Consider the following 18,043-nt stretch of genomic DNA (forward strand, 5'->3'; position numbering starts at 1 on the left):
TAGAGTCTGTTCTTTCCATTACCTCACTCTTCCCTTGTGTTACAATCTGTTAATACTGTAAAAGTGGAAATTTTCACGCATTTCGCGCAAACAGAAACTAGCACGAAAATAAAAGCACGCGAAAATTTTTGCTTGCCATATGTTCCCGTGCGAAACTCTGTTTACCCGGCCAAGCGCGAAAAATTAGTCGCGCGAAAATATCCACTTTTACAGTAAGTGTAACTTCTCTTTTCCTTTCTCATTGAACTTGGATACTACTTTGAATAGATACCAGGCCTCGAATTACCCGGGAGTCAAAAGGCAATTTGCCGCAATGCCCTATCTACTTGCCGCAATGCCTCTCTCAAAATTACCATGCTTACTGCAACTTTTCCTTGCTGCCCTTGAAAAATTTTGAGAGAGAGTGCCCCTAAAACCCAAAATTGCCTGTCCCTAAAACTGGCGAAATTCGAGGCCTGAGATACATAGATCATCATATTGATATCTATTTTGTCTTATATTTTGTAATTATAAAATCATAGGGCTTCTTTTTTACGTGAAATCTCTCTCTCTTTACATACATGTATATCTATATAATATGTGTGTATATATTATATTGAGAGAGAGAGAGAGAGATAGAAATATCTATATACATATATTTTGAAACATCTGCAGTTATGATAGGACTGCAGTGCACTGGAAACTATTCCAAAGTCTCACATCTTGTGAATGAGCACTCAGCCATTTTTCAAGCTGAGGCATACCTTCTTCAGAATCTACTTGAGGGATAACCCATTCTATGTTCTTACTCAATGATGCAGATGTTTTAGTTTTCATACAACAAACTTCCATTACTCATTGTGCGTGTATGTCATGCACATTTACCACAGCAGGCCCTACGTACATCACTGTCTGTCTCCATCACAACCAGGTTTGCAAACATTCACTCTCCGACAGGGCTGCCTTGTAAACAACAGATGGCAGCATTTCACAAACACTTACATCGCGGACCCACTGAAGTACACCTTTGTAGGCAATGTTCCAAACTCTGGTATAATCACCTTATTTGAAAATACTACAGCACATCTGGGCCCATCTCATGCATATTGAGGTACTAATAATATGTAGAAATTTGTAAATTAACTTTCATGATTCTCTATTATCATTCAGTAAGTTTTACACTTTATTTATTCTCTTTTTCAGTGTATACAGCACACACTGTATGGATTGTACTGTAAAACATGATATATTCGCGGCACGAAATTTTCGCGAATTGGAGCCGACAGCCTTTTTCGTGGCATGAAATTTTCGCGAATTGCTACTGGCGTTCAATGCATGTAGTATAGACAAGATATTTCGTGTGCATTTTAATTTCGCGAATCTTGGCGCTCGCGAAATTCGTGAAATTCGTGAAATTAAAATGCACGCGAACATTCCTCGTTTTACAGTATTAGCTGCTCTTCATACAAATTGAATTTTTTACGAAGCATTTGGGAAAGTACAGCATTTGTACATTTGTCTCAGAAAGGAAAGATCAAATATGCAAATAAAACATGGGAAATCATATATTTTGATGAGTCAATTATTTCATGAAATGAATTATAATCAAGCTTTGTATGATAGTGTGCTATCTCATTTTGTATTATATCTTTGCACTCTCAGGATCCACTGTCAAAAACTGTCATTGCTAATGCACAAGACAGTGTGCCTTTGAATATAAAGTTAAATAAAGGGAATTCCTTTCTAGAGTTTTGCACATGTGTGACTAATGCAATATGTCAAATTACAAAGTCATTTCATTATATGAGGCCAGGGTTAATTTTTAGGATTGATGTATAGAACATCTTATGGCCTTGAACCAAAAAATGAACTTTTTCGTTCGAATTAAGCTTGCAAATTAATGTATGCAAACACAAATTGGTATGATGATCCACTGTGTTTCATTAGACCGTACATTAATGGTAGATTGGATAGTTCTCAAAGTGGAAGTGAAAATTTGCATAGAATGTAGGAATACATAGCATGATTAGCAGAGAGGGCCTATCCAGACTCCAAAGGACCTGTTTTTCAGGGTTAGTAAAGCTAACATGCACTGTCTCTCTGCCACAATCACACGGCAACACCGAAAGCACCTGACGAACACCGCAGGCAGTGGCATTTGTGTGCAGACATTCCGGGTCATCATAACCAGCATGCCGTGCCGTGACACCATGCCGCCGTGGTTGTGAATGGGGGAGAGGGCAACCTTGACTGAGCATTAAGAGGGATTAATGCGAGAGACAATCCATGGCAGAGCACGCTCAGGGGGCTGACTAATTAATGGATGACAGTCTCACTGAACACACTTACTCATCGCGAAAGCCACTGCTATAGGCCCGACTGTGGTCCACCACTGGCTTAAAGACACACTTCCACATTCATTACAGAAAAAAGGGCAAGATTAATCCCCATGAAGAGTTCATCAAGGTGACTGGCAATATTACAGCATGGTATAGATAAAGGCTACGCATTCGATTTTTTTTTTTTTTTTTTTTTGAAGGGGGTTGCATTTTTATCCATCATTCTGTTGTAAATCTGAGAGCTGTGGTAGTGCAAAATCATTTTTCTCTTCAGTCTGTTGCACACCACTTCTACATTTGGTCTAGTTTGCAATAGATCATGTAACTATAATGCTATGAAGAAGAGCACATAAGAGTTTTGTCTTACAAAGTGACTTGACCCTTGTCATAGTAAGGAGGTATGATACCTCCTTGGTCATAGAAAGTTCCTGAACAATTGTCATGATTACTGTTTTTCAGTTGCTATAGGATTATCCACTTCCTCCTCCTCCTCTTAATTATCACTAGGATCACTGATATCCTTTGTTTTATGATGACTTTTTGTCCATGCTAATGCAATAAAACAACTAGTTAGCAAGAGACTTTGCATGGCAAAGTGAACAACATTCAAATTATATAAGATATTATGTGAGATATGTCAACTCACATATCCATAATTACACAATTATTTTCCATGTACGTAGCTGTCTTACTTCTCATCATGTTTGAATGAAACTATTGCCGTTTTGCTTGATGTGATGAAATACCAGAGCCAACTTGATCAGGGAGAAGAGTTTCACTTTAAATTTCGCGTGGATTAATGCCTTCAGCAGGTGCAGAATGCTATCCACCAGACATCAGAGTATAGTAATCCGCAAGACGCTACATTGTGCTTATAACTGTGGGCAAGTAAACACGGCAAAGTAGCAGTCTTGCTGGCACAGGTGGCTCCCTGCGGGTCAATTCAAAACGATCTCTCGTACGCAGACTGGAACTTTTCCATATCTCTAATCAGTCTTAATTGCTATTATCTGGCAACCCAGAACAGCTGTTTGTGACATTCCCAAGTGCTAGGGGTAGGTCATTTAACTGCACAATGAGTAACAGGTGTCTACTAATTAATAAGGTTCACTTGGAATCGCTTAGATGTTGAACAACACCCAATCAGAGAATAATCACTGTTTCTATTTAATTCTTCCCCTCATCAGGATATTATCTGTATCCTGGCAATCTTTTATGTCACTCTTTCACGAGTTTGAAATGAAAGCAGCATGGAAGAGATATATATATATAGAAAAACAAAACAAATAAAAGTTAAAACCAAGCACTCTACTTATCATTGCATTGTAAACAAGGTTCTACTAGGTGGCATAATCCATTCATTACAGGTTGTATATTCTTTTTGTAAACGTCACAAAATTTTGCACGGCTGAAGAATAATGTCTCCCAACACTGTGTATACAATTCTTTGGTAATACACCAGTTTGTTCTTTTTACAGAAAAGTAAAATTAACTCCATGTCACTCGAGAATACGATCCGATTTTGTACCACAAATAACAGTTGGATTTTTTTTTTTTTTTGGGGGGGGGGGGGTTCCAAATAAATTCACAGGAAATCTTATTTGTTTCCCCCTACATCATATAAAGAAGTTTTCAGTTTTATCATTATAAGTAAAGATCTGAATTACCTACCTCTACAACATATCAGCTTATGAAAAGAATTTAATTTTCTGGGTTGTAAAAGGGACACACAAACTTTAACTCTGGGGGGAAAGATTTGCAAGTTTGCAATGAAGATATCAAAGACAGCATTGATATTGTGTTTTAATAATCTTGTCCTTGTCTTATGATAGCTTAGGATATATTGTGATACATCCTGTGACAATTTCAACCATTTTTTTTTTCCATTGTTGAATGAATAAACCAAAGTTGGACCACTTTTGATCACTAATTGAAACCCAACCTAATCAAGCCGGTTAACTATCTCTGGCAGTGTGGGTGGCTGAGTATGTACGTAATCATAATGCTCAAGCTCACTACAAGCCCTGGAAAAGCAAGCCGCTTTCTCATTGCTAGCCATGCACTGCTCTGTCCTTGCGGCTTAGCCAACAGGGTCACTGCCGCACGTGTTGCAGCAAAGAATATGTAAGCAGGTGTTGGCTTTGGGTACACAGGAAATGAAGCCTTTTATATTTCTTCCCCCTCCGCCTGCCACTCCTCTCTCCGTCTCTTTCTTTCTACTCATCTATTTATACATCAATCTCCCTTTCACTCTGATTTCCTCTCAATTAAAACTGTTCCTCTCTTGTTTCAGCAATGCTAAATTAAACCACAATGGCGAAGACCCTAATTGGCATTGGGCTGCTCATGCCATGTTCCGTTCCTAGCCGACCGTCCTCCTAATTGCAGCAAACACATCCTTTCTCTCCCTCTCTCTCTCTTCATTCCCTCTCCCACTATAGCATTGAACCTGATTAGACCAGAAGGGCACTTCACAGCTACAAATCTGCTATCATTTCCCTTGCCAATTAGGCAAACACACACATACACACAGAGGCAAAGTCCCAGCCAGCTCTTGAAAGATGCTGGGACGCTCAGTGGTTTGGAGTCTTTGGTCACTGGTGTGTGTGTGTGTGTGTGTGTGGTGGGGGGGGGGGGGGGATTGTTTAGACCAATGCTGGATCTATCTCACTGGACAATATAAGACTTCTGTCCAAGCAATAGTAATACAGTCTTCTGTCACTAAATTTGCATAGAATCAACAAATGTACCTGTCCATAAATGGCCTTCCTGTGGGATACTACTGTAAAAGTGGAAATTTTTGTGCATTTCGAGCAACCAGAAACTAGCACAAAAACAAAAGCACAGAAATATCTTCGCTTATTATATCTACCGCTATGCAATGTCTCACATTTTGCGAAATACAGAACACGCAAAATTCATCTTATTCGGCAGAGCGCACAAACTTACTTGCATGAAAATATCCAGTAACTCCACATACAGTCTACACACAACATTTTGTGTATGCGTGTATGTATCATGAGACATTGAGGCATGGTGTACTTTAATGAATATTTACTGATGATATTCTCAATCTTTCCACCGAGTACACACTTGCTGGCGTTCTCCGAGGTTTTGTGGCTGTAGGTCACATACCCTGCTTGTGAATCACGTGGCAAAACTCAACCTGTGGCTGAAAGGATTTACTTTAGCGTTTAGGGTGGATGACAGTACCTGTAATAATAGTATGCAGCAAACCACACTAGGGATTGAGTGTCACCATTCCTTCTCTACCCCCCCCCCCCCACTTTTCTTCGTCATGTAGAGGGAACTGGGGAAAAATGGAAATCACGAAGGAACACATGTCATTCAAGTTCAGATGAAGCACTTGTACAAGCTGTCATGAGTGTGCCTGTCAAATGCATGTCATTAATCATCAACTGGAAAACTAATGGAGGAAGTTGGGAAAATATGAAAATACCACACAAAGCTCTGCGAGGCTTCATTGACCTTCTGATAACTGCAAAAAACATGACACCATTTCAGATGGTTTAAATCAAGGCTAATTAAAAAAATCACACCATGTAGTGATTGACCAACTGTTTTGGTAGGGGCAGGTATTGTTTTAGATCAATGTATCCATGACTATGCCACTAAATTTGAGCATACAGGCTTATAAGCAAGTTTTGGTTGTTTTCTCAAGGTTTAATTAATGTGGTCGGGCTATACCAACACGTTCAGTTAATTATGACAATAGTGAGTCAGGTTCTTTTGAAATACATGGTCTATCACTAAAACGACACTATGGTTTTACAGGGACGCCGCCGCCACCACCACCGCAATCCACAAGAGTTGATCACTTTCAGACGCAGGTGGAATCAGGTCTGTGCAGAACTCTCCCCATCAGTTTTGGCTGGTGAAAATATGTGTGTCATGGGAGTATGTGCAAGAGTTCTGGGTACATGTGCTATCGTCCAAGTACCAAATGGTGGCTACGAAAGTGCGGCAAATGTGGCACTATCTTGGGATGACATAAGTGGATGTATTTTCTTGTATGCACTTTATTTTGACCAATATTTATGTCACTTCCCAAACTTCTTAGATACACCAATATTTGACACAGTCAATGCTAGTTTTGTAAATTGATATGATGCTTATAGTTTGAAAGTTTGTAACAGGCAGACAAGACAAGACTATGCGAGCAAATCGTCTCATCCCCCTCCACCCCCCCCCCCCCCCCCCCAAACAATCAGCTGTAGTCTATCATCATGCAAATGGGAGAGAGGATGGGAAGCAGTAGATGAATCATACCTCGGAATATAAGAAGCTAGTATCTTCTATGTAAGCCTTCCCTCTTTAGCAAATCTACTTGATAGTACAAACAACAAAATGCTGAATAAGACATATACCCAAGTCTCACATTTACAGTCATATCACATAATGTATCCACCTAACATGAAATGAGGAATACACACACACACACACACACACACACACACAAACAAACACACACGCACACATTTGACAAAACCCAAACTCTCACTGCAGAGTGGATGCCATGAAGAAATCATAGAAATCCTGCAGGAATTGCCATCTTTAAAAACACCAACTTACTTGCTTGAGGCTGCAGTACGATAATAAAAATAAGCAGGTTCTCATGTACAAAAACTCCAAAGTTTGCATTTCTATGCAGGTCTTGTATAATTCCCTGTCCCTGCAGTAAGTAATACATCAAATGGATACAGAATATTTGCAGGTAGCGTTGATGTAATTTGCCATTTTGAGGGCATGATGTACAAATTCTAAATGTAGATATTATACAAACACACATGCATGCACACACACACACACACACACACACACACACACACATACACACACATACGCAAAGACTGGATATCTATCAGAACAGCACACCCATGTTCACAGAGACTGTTGGATTTGTATCACATTTGAGTTGGAGCAAAATTGTATCACCCAGCCGGAAAGCCACCTCTTACACACTACTGGCTTTATTCTGCTACTGAGCAGGTGATAATACTCATAAGCACAATCTTCATATACATTTAATCATTAATTACTTAATCATTTTCACTTGCTATCTACCAAATAGCCGAGGTTATTACATTATATTTGTATGATGAAGACATCAAGTAAAACCTTGTAATTTCCGCAAGTAGCCTCATGAAATATTTGTTTCTCTCATCTACAAATGACTCTGACCTTGGATGAAAGTGGTTGTTTCCGATCTCACCGGGAATTTCAGTAATTAGATATCGCCATCGGAAATACCGACAGTATTAAAGGCACATTAACAAATCGCAGGTGCATTATTAACCAATATCACTTGGAATAATATTTTTGTGTATGTGTGTGGGTAACTGTACCATTTTAGTGACCAAGCCAAACCTACGCACCTTTGCAACAAAGGTTATTGATAGTTCAGGTCTGCCAACATTCCTACATCCAAATCAAAGCAATTCCACATAGCAATCAGAGAGATATCTGTGTGTTACATGAATTTCAATGGCTGAAAATAATTCCCAAATCAGGGAGATTTCAATATTCTCTTATTCAGACATGAATAGATTGTGACATTTTCAGGGAGACTTGGCAACTCTGGTAGTTTCATCAAAAGGAATGATACAAACAAAATGTACGATAATCACTCCGGTAGAGAGTGCAGAAATGTTCACATACCCATAACCCAAAGTGCCACAAAACATACTGATAAGAACACCCAACATGGAACATTTTACGATGTTACTAACTGGTTGGCAGGATATAAAAAATGCAGTGCCATAAACTCATGACCAACATATTATGCGTTTCTTTTTGCAATCCACTACACTTTTCCTCAACAATTTTTGCAAACCAGCTAAAACACCGTGATATGCAATCATGTCCAGGAGTTTAATCTGCTCATTTCGGATTTAACATTAAGACAAAAATTCATACAAGCAAGTTTTTTTTTATTCCACTTCCCTTCCCCGTAAATTTTTCTCTCACTGAAGAGTATAAAAGAACTGAAGCACACGTAAGAGGAAAAAAGCAAAGCAAAGCAAAAAAAACAAAACAAAACAAAACAAAGAGAGGTCAAATCATACTCTGTATGCCTGTACATCAGACTAATCTCATTTACACTGCAGACCTTAATTTCAAGACTCTAATTGAGGCGAAGACGACCTACATCTAGACACCTTCCAGACAAGACGGGTCTGACTGATAGATTTGCCATGTGATGGCTATCGGTGAGGGGACTGTGGCGAGCGGTCGGTCGATGGACAGGCCCTGAGTAACCGATCACTGACCATCATGAAGGTCAGTTAATTGGGTGGCAGATGGTCAGCTAAGCAAGCTTGGCCGGTGTGAAGGGAAGAGAGGCGAGAGAGAGAGTGGGCGACAGACATCAACAAATTGTACTACAGCAGTAATTAGCGTGCCTGCGTGTTGTCCACTGCTGCCTACTGCATGTAAGCGAAATGTGATAGCATCATCTGCTATCGCAGGGAAATATCTCGTTTGCAGACTGCACCACTTCTCATCGCACGAGACAAATGAATGCTGATCGAGAATAGAACTGCATTCTATGCAAGTCATCGAATCATTTGTAAATTGAAGATGCGGGGGGTGCTACATTCTGATATGTACACGATTTCCCGCAAAAAGAATGCCGAATTGTAATATCATTTTAAAAACGTGAGGTTACTAAGAAGTGATTGAAGCTGGACAGTGGAATAATTTCACATGGTAAAGGCAGTTCTCTTGTACATGTAACAGCACACAAAATAGTTTGCCAAACTTAAAAAGGCAGCTTAAACCCACATATTAAAAAAAAAGAAATCATTAGCCTTTATGTATCTTCTTCTTTTTTTTTTAATCTATGGATAAATGTGCCTGTTGTCATCAATCTCACTTTATTTCCTCCGAATCACCGTTTTAGTCAACAATGGGGCCTGGAGACGAGTATTACACAATTCATGGTTTCTCCCCTAAAACTACCATAAGTTTTTTTTACACAGAAATTATATGTAATTTACTATTTGAGAAAAATAGCAGCCTTTGCTCATAGACATTTTGGTGTAAAGAGAAACAAAATGAGATACACAATACACACACACATGCACTAGCGGGAAGTTAGCAGAAAGTTTGAGAATGAAGTAGATATTGGTTGCTGCCTTTCAACAGTCCTTGCTAGTTAACACTACATATGATATTGCATACTGGGCCATGATAGCATTCTCTTTATGTACAACAGCATTCTGTTTTCAAGTACGCCATGAAGTTTACTAGCAGACTGCCCAAGGGATCGCAATCAGAGCAAAAAATGTCAAAAGAAGTGATCAAGGTGTTGGCATTGGAAGATGATCAAGTCTCCAGCGGTACTTGAGGTAATAATTTTCTGAAGCATTATATGGCCAAGAGGTATACTAGTTTTTGTTGTTCTTCAACTTCTTCCTATCTCATCTGTACAGAGGAGGGTATGGTGTGGAGTAACAGCAGATGGTAACAATTTGTGCTGGGTTTCCAAATGGCATACTGGATATAAGAGACGGCCTTCTGCCACTCCAATCTTATTTAACATCCCTAGCTGCTGAAAAGCAGTCTGTGACATATATGACTGCTGTTCCAAGGCATTCGCAGAAAGACATTTGCTTGACTGTATTAATAATTTCTGCTAGCCCGCAACTACTGTCAAGATTGGTAGTGTAAAAAATAGCTCCATATTATAAATGACAGAAATATTGATTTCAGGGTTGCTTTCCATGAAATATTCTGCATCATTGAACACAATTATATGCAGTGACCCTGCTGTTCATCTACGTCATCACATATCTGATTCAAGGGTATTAGTCAAAAATTGATATACCTATCATAGTATTGCTTTATTTATCTTTCAGTTAACAAATAGCTATCACAGAGCTCTTCTGTTGTACAATCAAGCTTGCTCAGATGACTGAAATGACACTGTGCTCACATTGAGGAGGGTGTGTGCGTGGAAGGAGCAGGGCCTTGTTTCATAAAGCTGTTCGTAATGTTACGCATGACTTTACGAATGACTTAGATATGACAAGCCAAGTGGGTTTCCTAATCATTGTGAATTTCAATAGCTAAAGTTAAAATTTACAAATGATAATGATTATTCTTACATTTTAACACACATTTTTAGTTGAAGGTGTATTTTTGTCCCAATGTAGATGAAGTAACATACAGTTGTAAGCTAGCTGTTATAACGTAAGGGGGAAAAAATGGGCACACATATTGGCACTTCATATTCCCGTCGTTTGTAAAGTCATGCGTAACTTTTTCTAACAGCTCTATAAAACAGGGCCCAGGTGTGGTATCAAAACTGGAGCTGTAACATGCTTGTCTTCACACAAAAGCACATCATCCTGTTGCACATCTTCATCACATGTCATTTTGTATCATCGTGATTTGATAATCAAGAGTGTATTCATCTGTTACCTAATGATCAACCACACACTCATTCACACAAGGTTTACACAGAGCAAATACCCATATCATATGCACACTCCATGCTCGCAATTTGCAAAACCACCGCAAAAATATGAAGTACTGTAAAAGTGGAAATTTTCGCGCATTTTGCGCAACCAGAAACTAGCGTAAAAATAAAAGCAGTAGCACGCGAATATTTTTGCTTGCCGTATGTTCCTGTACTTGGTGTCTCAATTCCGCGGAATTAGAAACACGCGAAACTCTTCTCATCCGGCCAAGCGCGAAAAATAAGTCGCGCGAAAATATCCACTTTTACAGTAACACGTGTCCTCCCAAGTTATTGTTATGCATGTCATTCATTACAATTTTCTCATCCTGGTGGATTTTTTTTTTCATACGTACAGTAGTTTATTTACGGCCGGTGAGTTGGCTCAGTCGGTAGCGCGTCTGCCTAACGATCACGCGGCTCGGTTTCGAACCCAAGTCTGGACTGAGCTATGTTGTGTGTGAGCATACCGCCCCCTCTAGCAAGGGCAAAACACTTTGTCCCTCGGATAGGACATAAAATGGAGGTCCCGTGTATGTGAGAGTAACAACTCATGCACGTAAAGCCCCCGTTCCACTATCACGATTTGGACCCCGATCTGTCCCGATCTAGCAGATCGGGAGAGAGCGGCAAAAGCGTACGGGGATCGGAAGCATCGTAGCAGCAGCGTGTAGAGGTCGGGGTTGGAGCGGGCAGTTTTTCAGATCGGGAAGAAATTTTGAACCGGTTCAAAATTTCTTCCCGATCTCCCCGATCAAAATTGACATATTTTTAATCGTACGGCAAGCGGGGAGAGCGTAGTGACAGCGTAAACGCAGCGGGGAGAGCGTAATGACGGCGTAAACGCAGCGGGATGAGCGTAACAAGGTCTTTCTGAGCGTAGTAACATCGGCACAAGAACGGGAAGTAATTTTAGCTGTAATTTTCGAAGAAGAAGAAGAGATGAACAAAAAGAAGAGAAGAAAGCAGCGAAGCAGCTACCCAAAAGGCGAAGAAAGAGAGACTACACGTGATGCTGAAAGAGGAGGAAGAGGACATAGCAGAATTTTGAAGAATATGAAATCATCTACAACTGGAGGAAGACGGACTATAAAAGCAAGGACATCAAGAAAAATCCTTTGAAAAATCAGCACGTCTTTGTTTATACAATGCATTGCTGCAAAAGAACCGTGAGTTGAGGAGGCTCTTCAAGTTCAAGTTCAAGTTGATTTATTTCACTTCCAACAAACAAATAATAAAAAAATACAAAGAAACGCTCATATACACAGACGTCATGAAATCAGTACCACAATGCGATGAACAGAATAACATTGTAAAAGAGATACAGGCAAATCATCAACATAGATACAAATAACAGTTACGTCACTGTGGTAAATGCATACAAAATATTGCTGGAAATGGAGGGGACTGCTAAAAAGCAGAGCTTGTAGTATTAGAATGCAGTCCCCTCATAGAGAAAAATATATAATTGCAAAAAACAACAACAACAAATTTCCCTAAGCGGTAGCAAAAAAAAAAAGACAGACAGAGTAATACACACATACATGCACATATACGTACGCACATTAACAAACACATGGCGGCTCTCTTGTAAGGAAAAAATTGATGAGAGGATAGAAAGATATAGTAGTGAAGAAGGTCGTAAGTCCGAGGTGGACAAGGGGGGGGGGGGGGGGGAGGAGGGGAGAGGAGAGGGAAATGGTGGGTCATAACCAGGGCACTGGAGGCACAGAAGCACGGGCTCGCTGATGAAGAAAGAGTAGTGAGAATAACGAAGCACCAACAACTTTGAAAATCAAAAGTAAAAAAAGAAGAATGAATCTTCGAGGTCCACAGTATATTTCTTCGGTTCTGCATGCTAATAAGTTGACTGACTGCTGACCCACCGTCGAATCGGGGTACATCGGGGCACATCGGGCACTTTTCAGCTCTCTGAACGGGGTAACAGCGTGATAAGATCGTATAGATCGTTCAGAGCGTAGATACAGCGTGCATTGATCGGATAACATCGGCAACATCGCACTAACAGCGTAGCTACATCGTTCTAAAGCGTACCGGCAGCGGCAGAGATCGCAATGTCTAATTCCCGATCATCGTAGTAAGAACGTAGCAAGCACTTGGTAGTCGTAACTGCAGCGTACTTAGAGCGTTCTAACATCGTACTGTGTCCAGATCGGCTCAGGTTTTACCCGATCCTTCCCGACCTGAGAAAATTGTCAAATCGTAGCGAGAACGGCATAGTGGAACGGGGGCTTTAAAGATCCTGCTTCATTCATTCATTGCAAAGAGCAGGGTGTTTAACCCGGTGAAGTGGTCCCACCTCACATCCAACTTGATCCCATGGAAGACCAGCTTAGAGTAGCTGAATATGGGCTATCCAGCCATCTTCTCAGATGGAAATGAACAAACAAAACAAAACATCTCCATGTTCGACATATATGAGAATATTTCAGGAAAAAATGACAGAGTCAATCATACACAGTTGAAAGCATACTGGAGTATGAAGAGGTCAAGCTTCATGATCTTTACTTTGGCAAGCTTTCAAAGACCACCCATCAATGATTGAGCAGGGCCTCTTTCAAACAGGTACTTGCAATAGCTGTAAGTCACGTCACTGCTATTCACTTTGGCAACAATGTAGATGCTCACAGCTGATCAGTTATTGAATAGCAGTTGCCATGGTAGTGGCGATCTCGATTACATGAGATTTTTGGTGAACAATTCATCAGAAAAAAAAAAATCACTTCAAAAACAAAAGCAATAATCAAGTGGAATGAAATCTGTACCAAGCTCATATCACTCCCGACAAATTTGTCAGACTTCTGAATGAAAGACATCAAGAAGTTATGATCATACTGCGGAAGGGTCTATAGATTACTATCATTTCCGGGGGCATGAAATCCAAGATAACTCGATAGATATGTTTTCCTCCATGAATGTCTTTGCATGACAAAGGCATGGGATTCAGTGGTTTGTTTCCTATAGAGAGCTGCTTCAATGTGATCTTGATAATATATGGGAAATTGACCGGGAATACTCTTAATCATCTAAACCCCTTCTGAAACCAAAGAACAATCCTCAAAAGATCCTTCCGTATCAGTAAGGACAGACCTGTTGTCAAATACAGAATATAAAAGTGCACTGGACTACAAAATGATGCAAAATCTCAATCCTCATACCCATCAAATATCAATGCTTGAGAAAGAGACCTAAAAAGGGAGTGTCTTGATAAGATATGTGACTAAGTGTGACAGATACTCATCAACCATCAACACTGCCATCTCACACAGGATACTGATGGAAAATTTTGTATCATTATTATTATTTTCTTTTGTGCTTTGATATCTATTTCCAACTCTTTATTGAAGTGGATTACAAGCCTTCACAGAAGATTTCAGGAGAATTAATTCGGATTCCAATAATCAGTCTCATCTCAATTGGGGAAGAAAGTCGAGGTTTCCTAGTCTTCTTAAATCAAGAACTGACAATAAGCAGTTACTGTTCGGCGTATTTTCCCCCTATTATTTTGGGGGCAAAATCAGCCTCATGTTTGTAATCAAATTCTAAAAGAATATCAGTCTTCAGAGTGAGACAGTCAAATCTTAAAGCTAAAACATAATACTTGGCTGGACCTTCACATTCATCTTCCATCATTTGGAATTTGCTTGCTACATATTGTATAGATTTAACAAGAAACTTGTGTGGCTGGTGCAATTTGCCAGGATATCGAGTTGTTTGGTAGCATCTTAAGATAGACAAAAAAGATGGTATACCAACTTTTATTCTGGAAGCGCCCTCCCCTGTTCAGTAGTGAGTGTGTAGAATGCTGCTAAGTTCGTGATGATTGAATCATGTCCAAGCAGTAGTACTGAATCGCACATAGAACAAACTGCATGCAATTCACTCATGCGAGCAATGGATACAACTATGGCCCAATATATTGTAATGTAAAAACACTCAATAGCAACCACGACTGGGTACGCTTTAAAACTGTCGTACTTCTGGTGAACCTTTTTGGTTAATATTTGACATTTTCGTCATCACCCAAGGAGCTGCCATGGCTTATTGGACAAAACCAAAGTCTCTCAATCTCTTGGGTCCCTGGTTAAGTCCACGACCAGTAGCACTTGTGTCCATGGGCAGGGTGCTGTATCCCCACTGCCTAGTCCTTTGGAGGGAACTTAAATCTGTCAGGCCTATGACAGTTTGTGGATAACTATACAAGTGCTCTTCCTTAGTGGCCTAGCAAAATAAATCTAAACACAAGCAAACAAACAGGATTTACCAATAATGTTTTTGTCTAGTTATTTTTTTTTCCCACCCGTAATCAAAGCAGACATAAATTTGAATTTGTTTCCTACCTCACTCTTCTCTCTTGCCCTTTCCAAGATGTGCTCCTCAATGGTGCCCTTGCAGATGAGCCGGTAGACGGTCACCTGCTTGGTTTGGCCCAGCCGGTGGGCACGGTCCATGGCCTGCTGGTCCACAGTGGGGTTCCAGTCACTGTCGTAGAAGATGACCGTGTCAGCTGCAGTTAGGTTGATCCCCAGACCGCCGGCTCGGGTACTCAGCAGGAAAACAAAGATGTCGGACCTAGCACATTGAGGAAAACGGAGGAAAATGTCACCGATTGTTATCTTGCCATAACATAGAATGAGGCAATTTACAATCATGAGGCATTATGCACAGCCATTGTCGCAAATGCAATGCCCAATATTCCTAGAGTAGGGTTGAAAGGCCCAAAAGTATTTCATATCATCATTCAATGACTCAAAAGGCCACTGTCATTAAAACTTAGCATCAACTCTGAGCTTCAGTATGCAAATGATGAAATGAAACTCACCTTGTCTGGAAGCCAGCCACCATGTCACGGCGGTCTGAGATCTTGGACGAGCCATCCAGCCTCATGTAGGTATGCTTGCGGTGCCACATGAACTCCTACCAAAACATAGAAACACACGCTCAGTTGTTACGAGTAGTTTGGTGAACGCATGATTTTGCCTAATCTTCATAACTTGAACATGAGCATGATATTTGCAGTGTCTCAAAAACATATCCAAGCAGTAGAAATATTAACAACTTCATCATGGTTTTTTTTTTTCAGACAATGGTCAATATTTCATGAAGGTGGTTTAACCCTAAAAAGACTGGGGGGGGGGGGGCCTAAAAAGCCTAAAAGGCCCCCCCTCGACATTTCGCGTGATTACTCTGCAACAGGCAATGCTCTCGCCACGATGCTCTATGACTTTTTTCTTTCGAGTTTCGTGCACATTTTGACACCAAATTTGTGACGCCCGGGGGTACGGTTCTGAAGTTACATAACTTTTTGTACGTGCACGTGAGGCTGAAAATGGCTCAAAAATGTGATTTTGTGTACAAAGTCAATGCAAATTGAGTTTTTTCACATGGTTCATATAAATATGCTTATTTTGACTCCACAAATTTTGTTTAAAAGAACAACAAAAACAAAAGGTCGAAAAAACAAAGAAATACATAAGAAATTCATAAAACAATAAAATAAATAAGAAATTAATTTTGATACCAAATTTTTTTTCAAGTGCATTTGCCAAGAATGCCACAAATAATTAGACCAAAAATGAGCACTTTTGGAGCTTTATTTACTGATTTAGATCAAAGAGTCTGATTTCTCGCATAAATTAGCATAATTAATTAAAATAAAATAAAAGAAGACTATTTTGGAAAATTTAAATATGCGATCATGTAGATTACATCGCACACTACCATTGTGCAAATTTCCGCGGCGATCGCGCGATCCGCGGCCGAGATCTTAAGGGGGGCCCTTTAGGCCCCCCCCCCCCCAGTCTTTCGAGCTACCAAAATAGCCCAGTCTTTTTAGGGTTAAAGTCTGTTCATGGATTATGCAATTACAATTGGGTAAATGTGTGAGACATATCACATCTGTTATGAGACATTCAATGCTTAATGCATGCTGACACACATGTGTGCAAGGTGAATTAATTTTGCATTTCTTTTAGTCTATGGACTGAATACACACAATGGCTTTGAGAACTACCACATATATGAAATTAGGGCCGATATTTCCCATGACTATACAACCAAGGTAGGGGATCAAATGTCAAAGTCATACTTGCGGTCACATATTACTTGCCAATCTGCTTAGCACAGCACTCTCATACTGCATAAGCTGTTATTTTCGCGAGGGTTTAATTTTCGCAAACTTTGGAATCACAGTTGGACCATGAATTTAACAACACGCGAAAATGTCACCAAGCGCTAAAGTGATAGTGCACTTATGAAGGCCACCATGTCAATAAGTGAAAACAACATCTCACGAAAGTGTCCGTGACCTCCTCATTCGCGAAAATATCTGTACGCGAAAATAACAGCATATACAGTATATACATTCTCAAATTAGTATTCATGTCCTACATCCTAGAAGTCACCCATTGATACAACTTGAGTGATGTCTATCAGTTGTCTTATTGAAGAACAATGAGACCAATAGTAATGACATTTCAACTCACGGCCCTCACAACCAGAGGTACATGTCTATAAAAATATCCAAGCAGTTCGAAGACACCCTTTTCCCAATATCCTAGAATATGACATCACACAATAATGTTAGCAATTTAACTCATACATCCTGGTTTTGATCTGAATGCCCCTCAACATATACGACTCAACTGCATGATTAAATAGAAGAAAGTGATCTCAAGTTTGATACAACTGGTCATATCAGGGCACATGAATACATAGATATCTCCTCAAAGAAAATCTTCATCTTTATTTTCCAACAAAAGCAAAATGCTACATTTCAATAAAAATACGACTAAATCAGTGACAGACTAAGAATGTATTGCAACCATTTAAATGTTGAGTAGTGAACCACCATAATGCCGTATGGGGCATGTCAAATTTCGCCAAGATTTTTTAAAGCAATCTGCTGCTGCAACTCCATTGCTTTCATTAAAAACTTCACCTTCTCTTGGGATCAAAGTCTTATTACTGCTGAGTCTTTGAACACACATTTTCTCAGAAAAAGCATCCTCATTCTGAGTGAGGACAATAAGGGACAAGTGGCTAAACAGGTGCAACCACTGATCAGTGGGTGCAACAAGCCCATGCCAAAAAGGCATAATCTACTTCCTGAGGGCATCATCTACTTCCTGAGGTCATCTCGACCTTGCAAATGACCTTCCAAATTGACTCTCTGACCCTGGCAAGTGTAGCAAGCTTGCCATTGGTAAGATTCTTCAGAAGG

General features: G+C 40.0%; 1 protein-coding gene across 1 annotated transcript in view; it reads right to left on the bottom strand.

Moving 5' to 3' along the window:
* LOC139729977 (chromatin-remodeling ATPase INO80-like) overlaps positions 1–18,043 on the bottom strand; it is a 141,344-nt gene that overhangs the window by 89,943 nt on the left and 33,358 nt on the right. The window contains exons 24-25 of the mRNA XM_071640893.1: positions 15,644–15,738; positions 15,162–15,393 (exon numbers count right to left, since the gene is read on the bottom strand). Coding sequence (XP_071496994.1) covers positions 15,162–15,393; positions 15,644–15,738 — 327 coding nt within the window. The remainder of the gene's footprint in view (positions 1–15,161; positions 15,394–15,643; positions 15,739–18,043) is intronic.

Source organism: Diadema antillarum, unplaced genomic scaffold, assembly GCF_040938485.1.
Source record: "Diadema antillarum isolate AM-2024a unplaced genomic scaffold, OU_Dant_1.0 seq00000278_RagTag, whole genome shotgun sequence".
NCBI classification, from domain to species: Eukaryota; Metazoa; Echinodermata; class Echinoidea; order Diadematoida; family Diadematidae; genus Diadema; species Diadema antillarum.